The sequence below is a fragment of the Apium graveolens genome, chromosome 2, assembly GCF_009905375.1.
Source record: "Apium graveolens cultivar Ventura chromosome 2, ASM990537v1, whole genome shotgun sequence".
In the NCBI taxonomy this organism is placed as follows: Eukaryota; Viridiplantae; Streptophyta; class Magnoliopsida; order Apiales; family Apiaceae; genus Apium; species Apium graveolens.
In genome coordinates, this window is record NC_133648.1 from 319,140,919 (window position 1) to 319,161,658 (window position 20,740).

The 20,740-nt window shown below is 35.7% G+C and overlaps 2 protein-coding genes across 3 annotated transcripts; both read left to right on the forward strand.

The window, feature by feature from the left end:
- Nucleotides 1-2,806: 2,806 nt before the first annotated feature.
- On the forward strand, nt 2,807-6,135 carry LOC141708987 (phenylalanine ammonia-lyase 1). Its single transcript, XM_074512861.1, has 2 exons — nt 2,807-3,347; nt 4,200-6,135. The coding sequence occupies exons 1-2, from the start codon at nt 2,941-2,943 to the stop codon at nt 5,941-5,943; spliced, it is 2,151 nt and encodes a 716-aa protein (XP_074368962.1). The 5' UTR covers nt 2,807-2,940; the 3' UTR covers nt 5,944-6,135.
- A 10,524-nt stretch (nt 6,136-16,659) lies between these two features.
- Nucleotides 16,660-20,740, forward strand: LOC141708990 (serine/threonine-protein kinase PCRK1-like). Of its 2 annotated transcripts, none has more exons than XM_074512864.1 (5): nt 16,660-16,833; nt 17,473-17,873; nt 18,488-18,748; nt 19,399-19,521; nt 19,898-20,740. In XM_074512864.1, the coding sequence occupies exons 2-5, from the start codon at nt 17,496-17,498 to the stop codon at nt 20,441-20,443; spliced, it is 1,308 nt and encodes a 435-aa protein (XP_074368965.1). In that variant the 5' UTR covers nt 16,660-16,833; nt 17,473-17,495; the 3' UTR covers nt 20,444-20,740. The 2 variants fall into 2 exon arrangements, with proteins under 2 accessions (XP_074368965.1, XP_074368964.1); XM_074512863.1 differs by having other exon boundaries at nt 16,661-16,833; nt 17,455-17,873.

Below are 20,740 nucleotides of genomic sequence, written 5' to 3' on the forward strand. Positions count from 1 at the left end.
TAGTTTAGTTATTTGAAGATAGAATTACAGATAAAGAGTGAAAAAAGTAATAAAAATTGGTTATAAAGCTACAATGTATTCTCAATTTTTTGTAATGTTATTTGAAGATAAAATTACGGATATCATTGAGGTGTAATTTAAACCAAACCGATTTGAACTCAACTGAATAGTTTAACTCGATAAAAATGGGTCATATTCAGTTTAAACTCATTATCAAGCTCAAGTTTGATAAGAAAACTCAAATCGAGTTTTTTTTTTTTTTAACTCGACAGATTTGACTCAAAAACTCCAATTCAAATCGGTTAACTCAATGGTTGACTTAGTTGGTTAAAGATGAGATAATTATTTTTTTGGTCACAAGTTCGAATTAAGTGCGATTCATCTTGATTTAAGTGGTTTGCGGGCTATTGCGTAGGCCCGTTGGTTTACTCAACGCACACTAAATATTAGTGGCTGCGGATTCACAACAATAAAAAAACTATTTTTATTATAATAATTTTTAAGGAATATACTCTTTTTTTGTTAGTTTATGTGTTAATTTACTTGTACAAAATTTAATTTACTAATTTTTATGCATTACGTACATTATATATTATTGTACGTGATAAAAGTTTAAAATCGAGTTAGTTCTTAATTTTATCATGCATTCTTATAATTAGTAATGAAATTGTTTTATCATCAAACTTAAAAAAATGCTTTTAATTTTCTTAGTTATTAGTTCTTTTTTGTTTGTAAAATTAAAAAGTATGAAATTTACATAACTTATTAAGGTGAAAATGCTTATATTACTCCACTTTTAAAGAATGCATGTCCAAAATACCTGTTATCGTGAAACAGTAGTCAAAATAACCGCCGTATGTGCCAAAGGCACATTTATATTTGTTTAACAATATACATGTGACACAAGCGTATACGGTACAATAAAAAAATAACTTGATCACACAGTTTGAATATGCGTATTTAATATAAAAGAATTTATAAAGAATACACTTTCTTTGAAAATAAAAAAGAATTAAAAAAACACGCATTCTCATGATGCACATTCAGTATAAGCATTTTACACATGCGTGTTTTATGAGTGTTTAGATCGTTTTTTCTCGTCACCGAATATTTTGAGTTTTTCTGAAAGATATGTGGATATTTTCACACAATAACCTCTTTTAAGAAACTCAATTTAAAAAATGAAAGGAAAAAAAGGAATTTTGAAAAGAAAAATCATGTCATATTTTAATGTCAAAATATATCTGAAATATCGTTTACTACTTCAATTTATCTTTTGAAGGTCATTAGTCGATGCATCAATTGATTGTTCAATTTATGACATCGACATTCACGTACATAGTACAATTGTAAAATATATTAATAACAAGATAATAATTCATTATTATAAAAATTGATCATTTTTTTTAAAATTATCAATAAATTATTCAAAAATCGGAGAAAAAATAATTGTTAGATTTGACCGATTTTCAATAAATTGTCGATAAATCATCTATTTTTTTTTAAAATTGTCAGATAAATCGTAAAGCGGTACCTTAACGAATAGTTCTAATTTATGAAAATTATATTCATGGGTAACATTGAATTATGCAATATCTATATTGAATTAAAAATAAAAAAATTAAAACTATTAATGACTTTTAGCGTAGCGATGCTTATTTTGGAAAAATAAAATCATATTTGTCCACAATTAATCATGTTCAAATATTATTGTTCTTGTTATTACCATACACTAATTTAGGTGTATACTTTATAATGAAGATACAATCCAATATATAAAGTACGCATAAATATATGACATCAAAATATTATTTAAATCATTTAAAAAGTTGAAATTTGAAATCATTTAGTAAATTATTTTAAAATTTTCTTGCCAGTTAAATTATGGGAAAAAATTATCTTTTCACGCTAAATTTGAAAAGAAAATACTATAATTATACAAATTTTATGGAATCGTTGAAGTTAAAACTTGAAAACTTTATAAGAATTTGATAAAACTCGAAAACTTGATAGAAACTCGATGAACTCAAAAAATCGATAATTGAAATTTCAAACACTCATTATCGCTTGATAAGCTCGAAAACTGCATAAATTCGAACTCGACTCTTATAATAACCGAGCCGAATTTAATATAATTTTAGGCTCAATGACTTTTAAACTTCTTTTAAAATAAAAATAATCGAACTCAAATTTGACAGACTCAAAATCGACTTAACATATACTCCTTAAAAACGCGTAAAAGTCATACAAACTTATATTTTGAGACGAAACGAGTTGATGTAAACAACTTCATGTGTCCTTGCATTGAATCCAGTAATCCACATAAAATTCAAACGATCTCTATAAATATTCCCCTCATTCTCACCAACTCAAACAAATTCCCTGCACTGAATCTGAATATAAATTCCAAAAATCGCAGTAAATATTAGTATTAATATTTGGATAATTACCTTTATAAATTCCCACCAACCACAATATTATGTCTATATCTCCTCTCATGATATCACCAAAAGGGTCATTCTAATCTAGTTAAAACCCCCTGTTCAAACCCATGTCCACGTCAACGCACATCTCCACCGTCCATTTAAACAAAAACTAGTAAAATCAACGGCTCAGATTCATCTCCAACAAACCCCTTCTATTGGCCGTCCGTCACTCAACCCACCCCCAACCTATTTTCAAAGAAATCATATTCTCACCTACCAAAATACACATTTTTATTTTTATAAAAACTATTATATGTGAAATTACCATTTTACCCTTCACATCATCCTTGTTCTATATAAGCCACTCCTCTTAGCTACCTCTCCTCAGGAACTTGGTAATCAGATCATATCATATCATCCAACTTCCCTTGTACCTATCTCAAGTACATAATTTTTTTCGAGTTTTCGAGATTTTTAGTAGTGACAAATTTTTTATTAAATTTCGTTACGTGAAATGGAGAATGGTAACGGTGCAACTGCAAATGGACATGTAAACGGGAACGGAGTAGATTTATGCATGAAGAAGGAAGATCCGTTGAGCTGGGGAATCGCGGCGGAGGCGATGACAGGGAGTCATTTGGATGAAGTTAAGAAGATGGTGGCCGAGTACAGGAAGCCGGTTGTGAAGCTGGGAGGAGAAACTCTGACTATTTCTCAAGTGGCAGCTATTTCGGCTAGGGATGGTAGTGGTGTTACGGTGGAGCTCTCCGAGGCGGCGAGAGCTGGCGTTAAAGCTAGTAGTGATTGGGTGATGGATAGTATGAATAAAGGGACGGATAGTTATGGTGTAACTACTGGTTTTGGTGCTACTTCTCATAGGAGGACCAAGCAAGGTGGTGCTCTTCAGAAAGAGCTTATTAGGTACGTAAAGTTTTACGGACTCGAAAATACACGAACACGAATAATATATATTCAGTTATGGACATTATATATTTGCTCATTTGCATATGAATAATTTGTCTAGAATTTGCATTATATGTTAATATAAAAGAGGTGTTTTGAGAAAATATTTATCCTTTTAATAAAGGAAACAGATAAATTTGTAATTCCTCTTTTTACTTTTTTTTGTGTCATACTCCCTTGTTCAAATTTAATTGTTCAGTTTAAATTTTATGCGTAATTTGAGGTAATTGACCGTATAGCTTTATTGATTATTTTTTAAAATTTCTTTTTGTATCACAAAAAGAAAATTTGAAAAATAATCAACGATTTATGTGATCAATTCATCTTAAATTACGTGCAAAAATCGAACAGAACTAGTAAAATATGATGGAGGAGGGATAATATATCTTTGGCAGATTCAACTACTTGGTCAAAGAAAGTTAAAAAATAGGATACTTACTAAAAAAATATTATCAATATAAAAAAATATAAGTTTACTGTCTGGCCCGGCCACCAGACATCTTATTAGGAATAATCATGTTAGAAAATCACCTACTGAGCCGTTATGTGGGGATCTGAATCTGGTTCTGTTATCCCAACTGTTAACTAATGATTGGCATATGAAATCTCTGAATAATAAATGAAAATGCAAATGATATTACTTAAAAATTATAGATTCGGTCGGGAATAAATGATTGTTGCAGTATACCGCACTGTGATACACCGACCGATGATATTTGAATAGTTAATTTAGACATGTGATAAGTTTATTACAGTGGTAACTTAAGTTTGGAACTTTGAACAATTCTAATGTAAGCTTTGTAATAACAGGTTCTTGAATGCTGGAATATTTGGTAATGGATCAGACAACACATTACCACACTCTGCAACAAGAGCAGCAATGCTGGTGAGGATCAACACTCTGCTGCAAGGATACTCTGGAATCAGATTCGAAATTCTCGAAGCGATTACAAAGTTTCTGAACCAGAACATTACTCCTTGTTTGCCACTTCGCGGTACGATCACTGCTTCTGGTGATCTTGTGCCATTGTCTTACATTGCTGGACTTCTCACTGGCCGTCCGAATTCTAAGGCTGTTGGACCTACTGGAGTAATTCTTAGCCCGGAAGAAGCGTTTAAACTTGCTGGAGTGGAAGGAGGATTTTTCGAGTTGCAGCCTAAAGAAGGCCTTGCACTTGTTAATGGAACAGCTGTTGGTTCTGGTATGGCCTCTATGGTGCTTTTTGAGGCTAATATATTAGCTGTTTTGGCTGAGGTTATGTCTGCAATTTTCGCGGAAGTGATGCAAGGGAAGCCTGAATTCACTGATCATTTGACACATAAGTTGAAGCACCATCCGGGCCAAATTGAGGCTGCAGCTATAATGGAACACATTTTGGATGGAAGCGCGTATGTTAAGGCTGCTCAGAAGCTACATGAAATGGATCCATTGCAGAAACCAAAGCAGGACAGATATGCTCTTAGAACTTCTCCTCAGTGGCTTGGTCCTCAGATTGAAGTGATTCGATCATCGACTAAGATGATTGAAAGAGAGATTAACTCTGTCAATGATAACCCTTTGATTGATGTTTCAAGGAACAAGGCTATTCACGGTGGCAATTTCCAGGGCACGCCTATTGGAGTGTCGATGGACAATACACGTCTGGCTATTGCAGCGATAGGAAAGCTCATGTTTGCTCAATTTTCTGAACTTGTAAACGATTTTTACAACAACGGGCTGCCATCAAACTTGTCAGGAGGGCGTAATCCAAGTTTGGATTATGGATTCAAGGGTGCTGAAATTGCGATGGCTTCTTACTGCTCTGAACTTCAATTTTTAGCCAATCCAGTCACCAACCATGTTCAAAGTGCTGAACAGCACAATCAAGATGTGAACTCCTTGGGCTTAATCTCCTCAAGGAAAACATCAGAAGCTGTTGAAATCTTGAAACTCATGTCTACGACATTTTTAGTAGGCCTCTGCCAATCAATAGACTTGAGGCATTTGGAGGAGAATTTAAGAAGCACTGTAAAAAACACAGTAAGCCAAGTAGCTAAGCGAGTACTCACCATGGGTGTCAACGGGGAACTCCATCCCTCAAGATTCTGTGAGAAAGATTTACTCAGAGTTGTGGACCGCGAATACATTTTTGCATATATTGATGATCCCTGCAGCGCAACCTACCCATTGATGCAAAAACTAAGGCAAACTCTAGTTGAGCATGCATTGAAGAATGGCGACAATGAGAGAAACTTGGGCACTTCCATCTTCCAAAAGATCGCGACCTTTGAGGATGAACTAAAGGCCATATTGCCTAAAGAAGTTGAAAGTGCTAGAGCTGCAGTCGAAAGTGGAAATCCAGCAATCCCAAACAGGATCGAGGAATGCAGGTCTTATCCATTGTACAAGTTTGTGAGGAAAGAGCTGGGAACTGAATATCTGACAGGAGAAAAAGTAACGTCGCCTGGAGAAGAGTTCGATAAGGTGTTTACAGCCATGAGCAAAGGAGAGATCATTGATCCATTGTTAGAGTGCCTCGAGTCATGGAATGGCGCTCCTCTTCCAATCTGTTAACTGGACCTGCATGCTGTCTGTGTTGTTTTTCAAGCTTTTTACTTGTCAAGACTAATTTTCTTGGTTGCTGTTGATGTCTATCCTAAGTGGATATGTATGTACAATTCTTTTGAATGCTGTAAAATGTTTCTATTATAATATACAAGTCCCTTGCTGCTAAAATAATTGAGGGCATAAACATTTGATACCATAGCCAACTATGTTACTTTATATTGCAGATATAGCATATCAAACTATGTATAAATCACATAAACAAGATGTTTTCAATACCTAAGGTACTTGTGCTTCAGAGACAGTAAAGGCACTGACAAAACAAAAGAGCAACGATATCAACCAGCTGCTTTGGTGTGTTGTTCCTCTACGTGCTGGTGGGGAGGGGGGAGCTGGTTAATTCCAGTTATAGATTCTCGGTTAAGTGCCACATATACCAAATTTGGTAGAACTAATTGATTCTGAGCACCATTTTTTACAAGTTTTAATATAGTGATACGTGTTATCAGGCACTCGAGCTTAGATGTGGAAAATTTTGCTAATAATTTTTTGTCCTGAGAAGGATTGAGCAATGGAATGTTCTACTATTTAATGTGATCAAGGCATATGTTTGTTAGAATAATATAAGATCCTGAAAAAGTCTTCCTCTAACACCTTGAGGTTTTAGAGTAACTAGTTCCTTGACATGGTATCAGAGCTCAGGCTGGCTGAGGACTCTTCCTTGACATGGTATCAGAGCTCAGGATCTTATATTATTCTAACAATGTTGATGCTGCAATATTCAATTCTGAAGGATTCTATGGAATCAGCTGCGTTGCTAGAGATCATAATTCATAATAGCAGTCTGCTTGAAGCTATGGTACGACAAAGAGAGAGCGATGATTCCACATGTTGCTGAATCTTCGAGTGTAAAAGAAGCATTGAGTCTCATCAAAACCTTGCTCGAGATGCTATGGCTCTTGCTGATTCTGTACACCATTTCATACAGGTTTTAACTTGTGATGCGTGTTATCAGGGACTCGAGCATGGATGTGAAACGATTTTTTTAGCATTTGTTGTCCTGAGATGGATCAACTGAAACACATTTTAACAGAGATGTATCAACTGAAACACATTTTAACAATTTACATTACAGAATGCGATAAAGAAAAAATGATAATCCATTCTGGTACATCTGTAATACTACCAGATCAAGGCCATGCCAAGTTTTCGAGAAAACTTCCAGTTGCAGTGTACTTTCTGAGGGTTTCCATACGTAACCACAATTCCAGAAGGCGTCACAAGTAAATTTAGACCTGCGTTGTTTCATCATCGGATGCAGTAATGGTACTCCCTCTGTCCCAAAATGATCTTCCCGTTTTGACTTTTCGTACTGTTCATGGAAATGGTAATTTTCGTACTGCTCATCGGATGCAATAATGGATTGTTGTATTCATATTTATGAGTATTTTAAACAATGAAGTTTTTATATTTAATACTAATACGAAATTAAAAATCTTAACAATCAAAAGTGTGTATTGACAAACGTGTCGAACACAGATGAGAAACGTTTTTAGGGACGGAGAGAGTATATCTGAATGGAAGGCCAAGTACAGGTACTCGAAACAGAAGCTGTCAAACAAATGGTGTCATGCTGCAGATGTGGCATTGGTTATTTCCTTGATCTTATCGAACCTCGTAGGAACTCATCTTCCTTATAGGATGCTCCGGAAGCTTCAAATTTTTGTGAAAAGAAAGTTTTATATTAGGAATTGTGCGTGTGTCCGATTATCCGACACGGTCACTGTGAAAACAATCTGCGATTAATACAAATAATCAAACAAGTGTGTGCGTGAGTAAACGAAATCAAACGGAGGAAGAAAAGATATAAACAAAAGAGAGATCCTCGAGTCCAGTTGAAACTGTCTCCTTAAAGCTATTTCGCCTCTCACCGTATGTGCGAGTCGATAGCCTCCCAGGATAAAACGAGTTAGCGGCGGCGTTACGGATAACGAGCACCTTCAGCGAGCTTGAACGGGCACGAAACTATCACCGAGAGAGAGATTTGTGTTTAGAGGCGAATATGTTTTTTTGGTGTGTCTAACCCTAACGCCTTAGAGGTGTTTATATAGGTGTAGATAGACTTGTGCGCTACTCTTTTCCATAATTAAATATCATTAATTATGGAATCGGTGTAATACTTGCAAGCTACTCTATTCCATAAATAATCTGAAACAGAATCAGATTAAATATATCAAGACATACACCATATCAATTAATCTGAAACAAAATCAAATTAATTTATGCCATAATATTTGAGCCAAATTCTAATGGAAAATAATAATTTCCATTATTAAGAGAATATCATCATATCTCACACATCTTTTATTCATAATGCTCAAAAATATGACTTACCAATATGGGACTTATACCCATATTTTCCAACAATCCCCCACATGGGTGAGATTGGTGATCTTAGTAGCACACACCAGACAGACAGACAGACAGATACGGAGTTTGACTTGGTGATAGTTTTTTCGATCAGATATAGCATACGATAGGTAGAGAATGCTCCTTGAACCTTCGCTCGAGTAAGCATACCGACTTTACTGGTAGACAGTAGACGTGCTTGTCCTTGAACTGTTCGACCGTTTATGTAAACGATGATATACTTATCACTATATCATTTCTGACTCGTTCAACTCTCATGAGTATGTCCATTTTGGCCATGGAACATCGTCCTGGTTCTGCAGAAGTTTCTAAAGAATTGTGCCTCGCAATTCTCCTTTGAAGCGGCCCCACTTCTCTCCCACATAGGTGATCTTTATCTTATAGAGTAACCCGCGTTTACTCAACTGAATTCCATGCGTTCACTCCTGAGCTCCATGTATTCATCAAAGATCATTAAAGGCTCAAAGCTTAACCTCGTACCTTACGGGTCTCACTGTTTCCTCATCATAGGAACAGGCCAGGGGTTACCCCCACAGTGATTTGGTCATCATGATTTAGTTGTCCCATTGAACCAAGTTCTTGGGATCTCCAGTCAGCAATGGTTGGGTGTCCACCATGATGCCGTTAAGCAATAGGCTTAAGGCCCATCCCTCTCGATGATTTCTCAACCACTTCTCTTGATAACCCTTTGGTTAGTGGATCCGCGATATTATCCTTTGACGGTATATAGTCAATAGTGATAATTCCGGTTGAAATCAATTGTCTAATGGAACTGTGTCGTCGTCGTATATGACGAGACTTTCCATTATACATCGTGCTCTGTGCTCTGCCAATAGCGGATTGACTATCACAGTGAATCCCTATTGCAGTTACAGGCTTTGGCCATCTTGGAATATCCTCCAAAAACTGACGTAGATATTCAGCCTCTTCAGCGCATTTATCTAGTGCCACAAACTCAGCTTCCATCGTGGAATGAGTTATCACCGTTTGTTTTGAGGATTTCCATGATATTGCCGCTCCAGCTAATGTAAACACATAGCCACTCGTAGACTTAAGTGCTTTCTTGCTAGATATCCAATTTGCGTCAGTATATCCTTCTAATACTGCTGGGTATCTACCATAGTGCAGTCCATAGTCTCGAGTTCCCCTCAAGTACCTTAGTACCCTTATAATCGCTTTCCAGTGATCAGCTCCCGGATTACTCGTAAACCTACTCAACTTGCTAATTGAGTATGCAATGTCTGGTCTTGTACAACTCATGAGGTACATCAGACTACCAATTATCCTCGAGTATTCCAATTGGGAAACAGCTACACCTTTGTTCTTGGATAGGTGCAAAGTCATATCCACAGGTGTCCTAGCTTTCTCAAAGTCATCCTTAAGAAATTTCTCAAGGATCTTGTCAACATAATGTGGTTGACTTAATGCGAGACCCTCTGATGTTCTAGAAATTTGAATTCCCAGAATTACATTTGCTAGTCCCATATCTTTCATGTCGAACCTTGATTTCAACATGTCCTTTGTAGATTTGATAACTTTATCATTGCTTCCAGCAATAAGTAGATCATCTACATATAGTGTCATCATGACATAGCCATTGTCATTCTCCTTGACATAGCTGTTCTCGTTATCCTTGTAATAGGCACAACTATCACATTCATTGATTTTGAAACCATTGGCCAGCACGACCTCATCAAATTTTTCATGCCATTTCATAGGCGCTTGTTTCAAACCATACAATGATTTCACCAATCTACACACTTTCCTTTCTTGTCCTGGGACAACAAACCCTTCAGGTTGTTCCATATAGATTTCTTCATCTATGTCTCCATTTAGGAAAGCTGTTTTCACATCCATTTGATGTACAGTTAGATTACGCATTGCAGCAATAGCAAACATCATCCTTATGGACGTTATTCTCGTTACAGGAGAATATGTATCAAAGTAATCAAGGCCTTTTTGTTGCTTGTATCCTTTAATTACAAGTCTGGCCTTATACTTATCAATAGTACCATCAGTTTTCAACTTCTTCTTGAAAACCCACTTGCTACCTAATGGTTTGCAACCAGTTGGCAAGTCCACTAATTCCCAAGTATGATTTTGCATAATTGAATCAACTTCATTCTTGATGGCCTCTTTCCACATAGGCCCATCAGGTGAGGTAACCGCCTCCTTATAAGTTTTTGGGTCACCTTCTTCGAGCAAATAGGTCATAAAATCAGACCCATAGGATTTCTCCGTTCGTTGTCTTTTGCTCCTTCTCACTACCCCCACATTTTCGTCTTTACTTTCGTCACTCTCATTATCGTCATCTACAGACTCATGAGATCGTTTAGACGTCGTAGGTTGTTGGTTTCCTGGATTACAGGGAAACATCGTCTCAAAAAATGAGGCATTTCTTGATTCCATAATGGTATTCTTTTGAATATCAGGAATCTTGGATTCATGAACAAGAAACCGATATGCAGTGCTGTGTGGAGGATATCCGATGAAGACACAATCCACAGTCTTAGGACCTATCTTCACCTTCTTCGGTGTAAGGATCAGTACCTTTGCAAGGCACCCCCACACTTTCAGGTGTTGGTAACTTGGTTTCTTTTTCTTCCACATTTCATAAGGACTTACATCCTTATTCTTGCGCATCGTAATATTTAAAATATTATTTGCGCTTAAGATGGCTTCTCCCCACATCGATTGTGGGAGCCCAGAGCTTAACAACATCGCATTCATCATCTCTTTCAGAGTGCGATTCTTCCTTTCAGCCACACCATTTGACTGAGGGGAGTATGGTGCAGTGACCTCATGGATTATACCATGTTGTGAACAGAATTCCCCAAACGGTTCAACATATTCACCTCCACGATCACTTCGTATCGTTTTGATTTTCTCAGTTTGTTGTGTCTCAACTTCTTCCTTATAGATTTTAAATTTATCTATAGCTTCGTCTTTGCTTTTCAACAAATATACATAACAGTATTTTGTACAATCATCAATGAATGTAATAAAATACTTGTTTCCTCCTCTTGTTGGAGCGAATTTTAAATCACATATGTCGCTATGTATTAGGTCTAGCACTTTGGTGTTCCTTTCCACACGTTTAAATGATGATCTCGTTAATTTTGCCTCAACACAAGTCTCACACTTATGTTTTGGATCGATAGTAAGTTTAGGTATGTATTCTTTTGCACTTAAACGTCGTAAAGTGTCATAATTTACATGTCCTAATCTAGCATGCCATAAATTAGGAGACTCAAGCAAGTAAGCAGAAGAATTCTTCATTTCATTATCGTCCTTAACGGACATTACATTGAGCTTAAAAAGCCCATCAGTTAAATAACCCTTGCCTACAAACATACCACTCTTAGACAAAATAACTTTATCTGACTCTATTACAATGCGAAAGCCATGCTTATTCAACAGAGAACCAGACACAAGGTTCTTGCGAATATCAGGCACATAAAGTACATTCTTCAAAGTCAGATTCTTCCCAGAGGTCATCTTCAGGATCACCGTGCCTTCACCCTCAATGGTAGAAGTTGCTGAATTCCCCATGTAGAGCTTCTCACCAGCATCGGAAGCTTTGAGGCTAGAGAAAACCGCCTTGTCTGAGCAAACATGCCTAGTAGCACCAGTATCAATCCACCATTCACGTGGATTAGAACCGACCAGGTTCACTTCAGAGACCGTAGCACATAGGTCTATGTCGCCCATCTCCTTGGAGATATTCTCTACCATGTTTGCTTCTTTCTTCTTGTTGGGCTTCTTGGGCTTCTTGCAGTCAGAAGACCTATGACCAACTTTATCACAGTTGTAGCACTTCCCTTGAAATTTCGACTTCGAAATCCCTCCCTTGGGTGCCAGCTTTGCCCCTTTACCAGAATTAGCCTTCTTGGGCTTGGAGCTTTGAGCATGCTCCACCATGTTTTCCTTCTCAGTGGCAACGTTAACTTTCTTCTCGGACCCTCTGTTGTCTTCTTCAATACGAAGTCTAACAATAAGATCCTCCATAGACATCTCCTTTCGCTTGTGCTTAAGGTAGTTCTTGAAATCTTTCCATCCAGGTGGAAGCTTTTCAATAACAGCAGCAACTTGGAAAGACTCACTTATGACCATTCCCTCAACATGAATGTCATGAATGATCACCTGCAGTTCCTGCACCTGACTGACCACAGTCTTAGAGTCTGCCATCTTATAATCAAGAAAGCGGCCAACAATCCACTTCTTTGCCCCAGCGTCCTCGGTTTTATACTTATGGTCAAGTGACTCCCATAAGACCTTAGCTGTTGGCTTCGCGCTATATACGTTATACAACGAGTCAGACAAACAATTTAACACATAGTTCCGACAGATGTAGTCGGAGTGCTTCCAAGCATCAGCAGCATACACAGTCTGCATGTTACTCTCAGCAGTGAGCAACGGTGGTTCTTCCTTAAGGAAGCGATCCATATGCAACGTGGTCAGATAAAAGTGCATCTTTTGTTGCCAACGTTTGAAGTTCGTTCCGTTGAACTTCTCAGGTTTTTCAGCATGTGCAGCAGGCACAGTTGGCATAACAGGTGCAGCAGGCACCACGGGTGGAACAGATGGTACGTGCGTCTGTACTACAGGTGTATGCACACCAGTAGGCACCGCAGGTATGATCGGAGGAGTGAATCCTGCCGATATCTGTCCAAGAGGAACACTAAACTGTCCAATGACAGTGTGTCCCACAGGCACATGTCCCGAAGGCACATGTCCAACAGGCGTTTGACCCCCATCAGATCGTACGATCCGTGCGTTAGGGTTAATCGGCTGCTGGTGAACCCCATCAGATCCAGTGATCTGTGCGTTGGGATCAGCCGTCATGTTCATCGAATCGTTCACAGTTTGGTTCTCCATCGATCTGTTACTCAACAAAACAAGCAGATACAGATGTATCAGTCACAGATGTATATAAAATAAATAGCTTTAAGATTGTGAAAACAATCTGCGATTAATACAAATAATCAAACAAGTGTGTGCGTGAGTAAACGAAATCAAACGGAGGAAGAAAAGATATAAACAAAAGAGAGATCCTCGAGTCCAGTTGAAACTGTCTCCTTAAAGCTATTTCGCCTCTCACCGTATGTGCGAGTCGATAGCCTCCCAGGATAAAACGAGGTAGCGGCGGCGTTACGGATAACGAGCACCTTCAGCGAGCTTGAACGGGCACGAAACTATCACCGAGAGAGAGATTTGTGTTTAGAGGCGAATATGTTTTTTTGGTGTGTCTAACCCTAACGCCTTAGAGGTGTTTATATAGGTGTAGATAGACTTGTGCGCTACTCTTTTCCATAATTAAATATCATTAATTATGGAATCGGTGTAATACTTGCAAGCTACTCTATTCCATAAATAATCTGAAACAGAATCAGATTAAATATATCAAGACATACACCATATCAATTAATCTGAAACAAAATCAAATTAATTTATGCCATAATATTTGAGCCAAATTCTAATGGAAAATAATAATTTCCATTATTAAGAGAATATCATCATATCTCACACATCTTTTATTCATAATGCTCAAAAATATGACTTACCAATATGGGACTTATACCCATATTTTCCAACAGTCACCTCACCTGTCCCTCCTTCGTGGGTGCAAGAATAGCTTACACAGTATATGGTGGAAGTCAAATAATGACCTGCACCACAAACTTTTAAAAGGCAACATTTTCATTTCAGCACGGTGACCCTGACCATAAACGAGCAAAACTTGTGTTTAGGCCCCGATATTTGAGTGTCTCGAAAATTTCAACTTCTTTAAATAAATATAGATGAATTTGCATAATATACATATATTAGGATTCCATAAACCGATTTTGATTAGGGATCCTCGAATATCAGGACCGGCTGTGCGTTTTAAGACGATCCATTGAGTACATTTTGCACATCAACTCAAAGTTTGCTATTTTATGTAGCACATTCTAAGGCAACAAACTGTTTTACTTTCTGAAGCACCATAGTAATTTTTTGACGTGTCAAATTATCATATATATTAATATATATATTTTTTATCATCATATATATTAATATATATATTTTTTTAATTTTATATTAATTCCGCAATAGTCCCTTCTAACAACTTTTAAAAATTGTCTATATAATGTCTAAATTTAGTTATAAATGACTTATAATCTAAAAAGAGTATTATTAATATGAATTTTTTATACTTATTTATTTATTTTAACCAATTCAGAAAGTTGTGTTTTAGCAATCTTGGTGAGTAATCTTTTGACAATCATATAATTCGAATAGGTTGGCTGGCCTGCCACCTAAGATTTGACAAACGCTTGATAACATGTATTGAAAATGCTAAATAACCAAAGATGGTCGCACTTTTAGTTTTAAAAAATCACTTTTTGAAATAATATATAAAATTTAATTAAATATAAAATTGTTATACACAAAATTTGAATCACAATAAATAATATAATGTTATATAACATGCCCGTACTTAGTTGCAGTTTTAAATTTTAAAAATCGAGGGTATGCAATTTCGGTTTTATCCAAAATCCGCCCCGATCCGACCCGCACAACCCTGACACGATAAATGTGAAAATTGAGTTTTTAGTCTAGATTCAATGAAAAAACGTACACCTACGTACATTTTCACCTTGAATTTTTGGTAAGATTTAATTTTAATTAGTGACAACGCTAGTTCAGTCCTCCGGTCTAAAATTTACCTATTCTACCGATTAATTACTCAATTAAGCGGTATAAGATATTCTGATGATTGAATTTTAGAATTCAATTAATCACTATATATTTTTCTTGAACTAATAATATATCTATCTTAATATATTATTCAATTAATCACCCTAAATATATCCACCAACAAATTTCGATTTCGTTTTTTAAAAACACGGGTTCCAGTTTTAACTCAGCCTCATTAGAACTGGCAATTCGTTCGTTTCGTGTACCTTTGTGTTTCGTGTCATGAATGCCTAAACCAAACCCGAACCGTTAATGATTCGTTTCGTTCCGTATTCGTGTACCTTCATTTCGTGTAATTTAAATTATTAATAATAAAAATAAAGATAAATATAATATATATTTAAATATTTTTTTTACAAGTCCGGTCTTAAGTCAATAAGTCATACAAATTTAAGTGCATTCAAGTCTTTTGAATATAAATTGAATCTATTTTGTAAAAAATATATGTAAAATATTATTGTAAGATATATGTATTTATATAATTATGATATATATATATATTTATTTATTTTGTATATTTTCATTTCGTTTTGTGTATCTAGGGGTAAACGCAAAATCAATATCAAATTTATTCATGTATTTTCATAATCATGTAACCAAAATATCAATCAAAACTCATTATTTTCGTGTCGTCTATGAAATTGCATGACTCACTCTCGTGGGACCTCTATCCACAATTTTGAGGAATCCATTGACCAAGACTTTTAAAATACTCCTGTTACTCCCCGGTTCTCACTTCTCACCCATTTCTCCGGTCCAATACTACCAAATATCAAGACAGTGACTTGTCCATTTTTTTACTTTTTTTTTTTTAAGTTTAAACACAATTTTTTTTAATCTAAACCTAAAAGTCAGCCTGTTTATTCAAAGCACCTCAATTCCCACCAGCTTCTTCAACTTTTTTTTACCTTCCTTTCTTGATTTAATATAAAACCCAAAAAACCCATAACAATATTTTTTTAATTTTAACAAACCATTTATAAATCAATTTTTCTAGAATATGGGTTTATGTTAAATGCGAAATCTCATAAATTAAGTAATAATATACTCTCATGTCCCTCCCATTTGTTTGCACTGTTCTTTTTGAGATGTCCCTTCCAATTATTTACATTTTAAATTTTTTCAAAAATAGTAAAATTTTTATAATTTTAAAAATAACTACGTCAATTACTTTTCTCCACTATATCCATTTTATATATGTAATATTAATCGGTTCTACTATTTTATTCACTTTTTTAATTTTACTCAATTACTTTACCATTTTTGTTAAAATCCGTATCCAACACAAATGTTTACTTTTTATGTACAGAGAAACTCTAACAATCAAAATAAGTTAAAATAAACTAAAGTTGAATAATATGTACACGTATTAGAAGGAATATTATTTATGTACTGAGAAACTCTAACGATCAAAATAAGTTAAAATAAACTAAACTTGAATAGTATGTACACGTATCAGTAAAATCGTAAATAAATATATGTCTATTTTTTTTATTTAAACATGCTAGCTAAGCTAATAGTATTAAATCTTGGTTTTCTAATTTAATATTTGCTGGTAAATTAGACTTTGGCCAAGTTGGTTTCTGTTCAGACTTTCCTTGTTATTTTTAGCTTTTTAAGAAGTTTCCAAGAAATGGGTTTTATTTTGTTTCTTTAAATTCAAGAATTTTAGGTTAAAGTTGCAATCTTTGCACACTGGTTGCTGCTTCAGATCAAGAAAACTCAAGGGTAGGTCTTCTTATTGTTTCTGGTACTTAAAGTTTTGATCTTTAAGCCTGTCTCTTATTATACACACATATATTTGTCACATATGAATCTTTAGTTTTTGCTGTGTGTTGTTTATATATTATTGTTTCTGTGATGTTCTTGCTGAGATTTAGGTCTTTTGGAACAGTTTAAGGTGTGTTATGATTGTTGGTTTGTTGTTAATGTTTGACTTTGTTGTTGCATTTTTGTGTTTGTTGATGCTTAAGCTAATTGATGGTTGTATGTAATTGGTTTTTTTTTTTATAATTTAGGACTGAAATTGTAAATGATGATTTTGTTTTCGAAATTGTTCTCGAAAAATGATGTGGGTTTTTGCCATTGATCAATCTTGAATTTGCTGATTATAAGGTTTTGTGTGGTTGCTTGCTGCAAAGTTTGTATTTTGGCACTAAAAGACACATTTTTATACTTGTAATTGTTTATTGTCTGCCTCTTACATTAGACCCTTGGTAGTATGTTGTCATTTTTGAAATTTATTACATGGCGTCTATTTTTGGTTCATGGTTTGTTGATATTAGATTCAAGCATCAATTTTTTGTTGGCTTTGCGATGGGTTTTCACTGTCGTGCATTATTTCTGCAGCTAATTTTGTAGTTACAGCTGACATTTAACAGTAAAGAGGCATGAAGTGTTTCAATTTTTACATTGGGGAAAAGAAGGATGAAACTAAGCCATCCAAGTCAATTTCGGGGCAGTCTTTGGGTTCTGGTTTTAGCGATCGTTCACCCAGGCAATCTGGGTCTGAATTTAATTCCAGAAATATGTCAGATATCAGCACGGAGTCCATTGGGCGACCCACGATCCCAAACTTATCACAGAAGTCCAACAACCTCAGAGAGTTTACATTATCTGACCTAAAGTTGGTCACTAAAAATTTCAGCCGTTCCACAAAGATTGGTGAGGGTGGATTTGGGTGTGTCTACAAGGGCGTGATTAAAGCATCTGATGATTCTAAGAAGCTCGATGTGGCTGTTAAACAACTGGGTAAAAGAGGATTGCAGGCAAGATTTTCTACTTTGTGCTTCTTTCGTACCAATTTTCTTATGATAAAATTTACTTAATATGCACTTTAAAGTCTTCTACATATATGTGAAGAATGGAACTGGGTAAAGGATATTTCTTTTTGGTTAAATGTATCTTGGAATGAGGAGTAAATATGTTGAGCAATATACAGATAAATTCAATCTGATGAAATTATAGGAAGGAAAGAAAATGCCAGGCAACCATCTAAGTTTAATGGTCAGTATATACGTAATAAAAATTTGTATATTCTAAATTGCATCAATTGCATATCAACTCACATAACAGATAGCCTATTGTTCATTTATTTTCTGCAAGAAACCCTGTGTGAAAGTTATTTTCAGCACTTATAACTTTTCGTATGCAAATCAAAGCAATCACTAATTGATCCGTGCATTCTTTCACAAGAGAGAATGCTTTCCTATCTTTGTTATCAGGAATAGTGATTATTATAATGAATAATGTTATTTATCCAAGCTTTCTCGGATCACCCTGCTTTAATTAGATTGACTACTAGTACAATGCCAGTTAGTTGCAATGGTCTTCCAAAATTCTGCGACATTGTATTCTTATGCTCCCAGCTTAAATCCAACAGGGGCACAAGGAGTGGGTAACTGAAGTCAATGTTCTTGGGGTGGTCGAGCATCCGAATCTTGTGAAGTTAGTGGGTTACTGTGCCGAGGATGACGAAAGAGGGATTCAGCGGCTTCTAATTTATGAATATCTTCCTAATGGGAGTGTGGAGGACCATTTATTAAGTCGGACAGAGATGCTTCTTCCCTGGACCCAGAGGCTTAAAATAGCACAAGACGCTGCTCGTGGCTTGGCATACCTGCATGAGGGAATGGACTTTCAGGTAATCTACTGCTATCAATACTTCTATTCCTTAACTTTTGTTCTATTTTTAGTAATAATATTAGTTTAAATCATAAATAAAGATACCTTCAATGTAGAGCCAACATGTTCTAGATCAGGGGTTGTCAATCTTTTTGCATCTAACTTTTAAGTGACCTCATCCACGGGCACCAAAATACACTACTGGACATACTTTCATTACTTAGATAGACATGTGTTGGAACTGCTAGGTCATTCATAATTATTGATCCACTGGTCATGCTCCTGTTGTTTTCTATAGAAGCTGACAATATATAGTAGAATATTATTTTGATTGCCAATTTCAGTTTTGTAGTCAAGTATTTAAAAATTTCGAAAAATGCATCCTCTTTTATTTTGAAAGGATAAAAAGTGCATACTTATAGTGGAGTATATTTATGCATTATGGTAATGCATTTGTTAAATCAGTCACTTCTGTAATGGATTATATTTATGCATATTATTGCAGTGCAAATCTGCATCACCTAGGTGAGCTGAAGACATAGCTTGTATTTTTTTTTTCCGGGAGTCCAGATTTTGTATTGCATTGTAGACTTTATTTGCGTGTGAAGTATAGGTGTCATCTTGTCTTGGATGAGACTGATATTCTTTATATCCTCTTTTTTTATGCAGATTATCTTTAGAGATTTCAAGTCTTCAAACATTCTCCTTGATGAGCAATGGAACGCTAAGCTGTCAGACTTTGGATTGGCGAGGCTAGGGCCCTCTGAGGGGTTGACCCATGTCTCAACTGCGGTACGTTGTTGCAAATGATTTGAGATACATGTTGCAAATGGTTTATCGTATTATTGGAATACAATTTGCATGATCTGAGAACCCGCTATATATCATTTAAATAATCTAGAATGTGAAGCTTTTATAATCACGGGATCCAGTAATGTATGTAGTTTTTGCATACGTAGAGTCCTTTTTAATTTCTGTAAATTGGATGTGCGTATTATTAACATTTTCTCATATTTGGTAATGCTACGGGGGTGTGGCTTTATTGACCTGAATCTACATAACCAAAACCTTTGATTTTCAATAATTTTTTTGTTAACTATATGTAAACCACTTGATGAATGAACAATTTCCTTCAAAAATGTCATTGTTTAACATGAAATGTCAACAGGTTGTAGGAACAATGGGATATGCAGCTCCAGAGTATATTCAAAGTGGCCGCCTCACTTCAAAAAACGATGTATGGAGCTATGGAGTATTCCTTTACGAGCTCATCACAGGTAGACGACCATTGGACAAAAATCGACCAAAGGTTGAGCAGAGCCTTTTGGAATGGATAAAGCCTTACTTATCAGACGCGAAAAAGTTCAGGATGATAATAGACCCTAGACTTGAAGGCAAATACTCTCTGAAGGCAGCCCACAAGTTATCTATCGTAGCCAACAGATGCTTGTCCAGACATCCAAAATCACGTCCAATGATGAGTGAGGTATTGGAAATGGTGACTCGGATCATCGATCCATCTGCAGAAACCGGCACTAGTCAGCCATTTGTGACACGTTCAGTTCCCGTAGTATCTCCCAGGGAAGTTGCTAATAAAGAACAGATATCAGGAGAAACCGAAAGAAAAGGTAAGAGGAGTACGATGGATTCAAAAAATGGAGATAGCTCGTGGTTGGCACGGATGTGGTCACCAAAGCTTTTAAAGACGTGCTGATACAATATTTCTTGCATATATAACGCTACCACGTTTTTTGACTCTTGAGGTATAGCTTATGAAGTGTGATTATATTAGCTAACTATTGTTATCTGTGTTCGTAAATGTAGCATATGATTCCTAACCCCAGAAATGCCTATTCATATATAGTGGGATGTTAACTCTCTCTTGGGTTTTTTATTAACTACACTACATACATATTTTTCTTTTCTATTTGCAATAACAAGACTCTCGTTGTCTGTGAGTGAGAACTGAGAATCATTGCAGCAAATGATTGTACATATGAGTTTTAAAGAA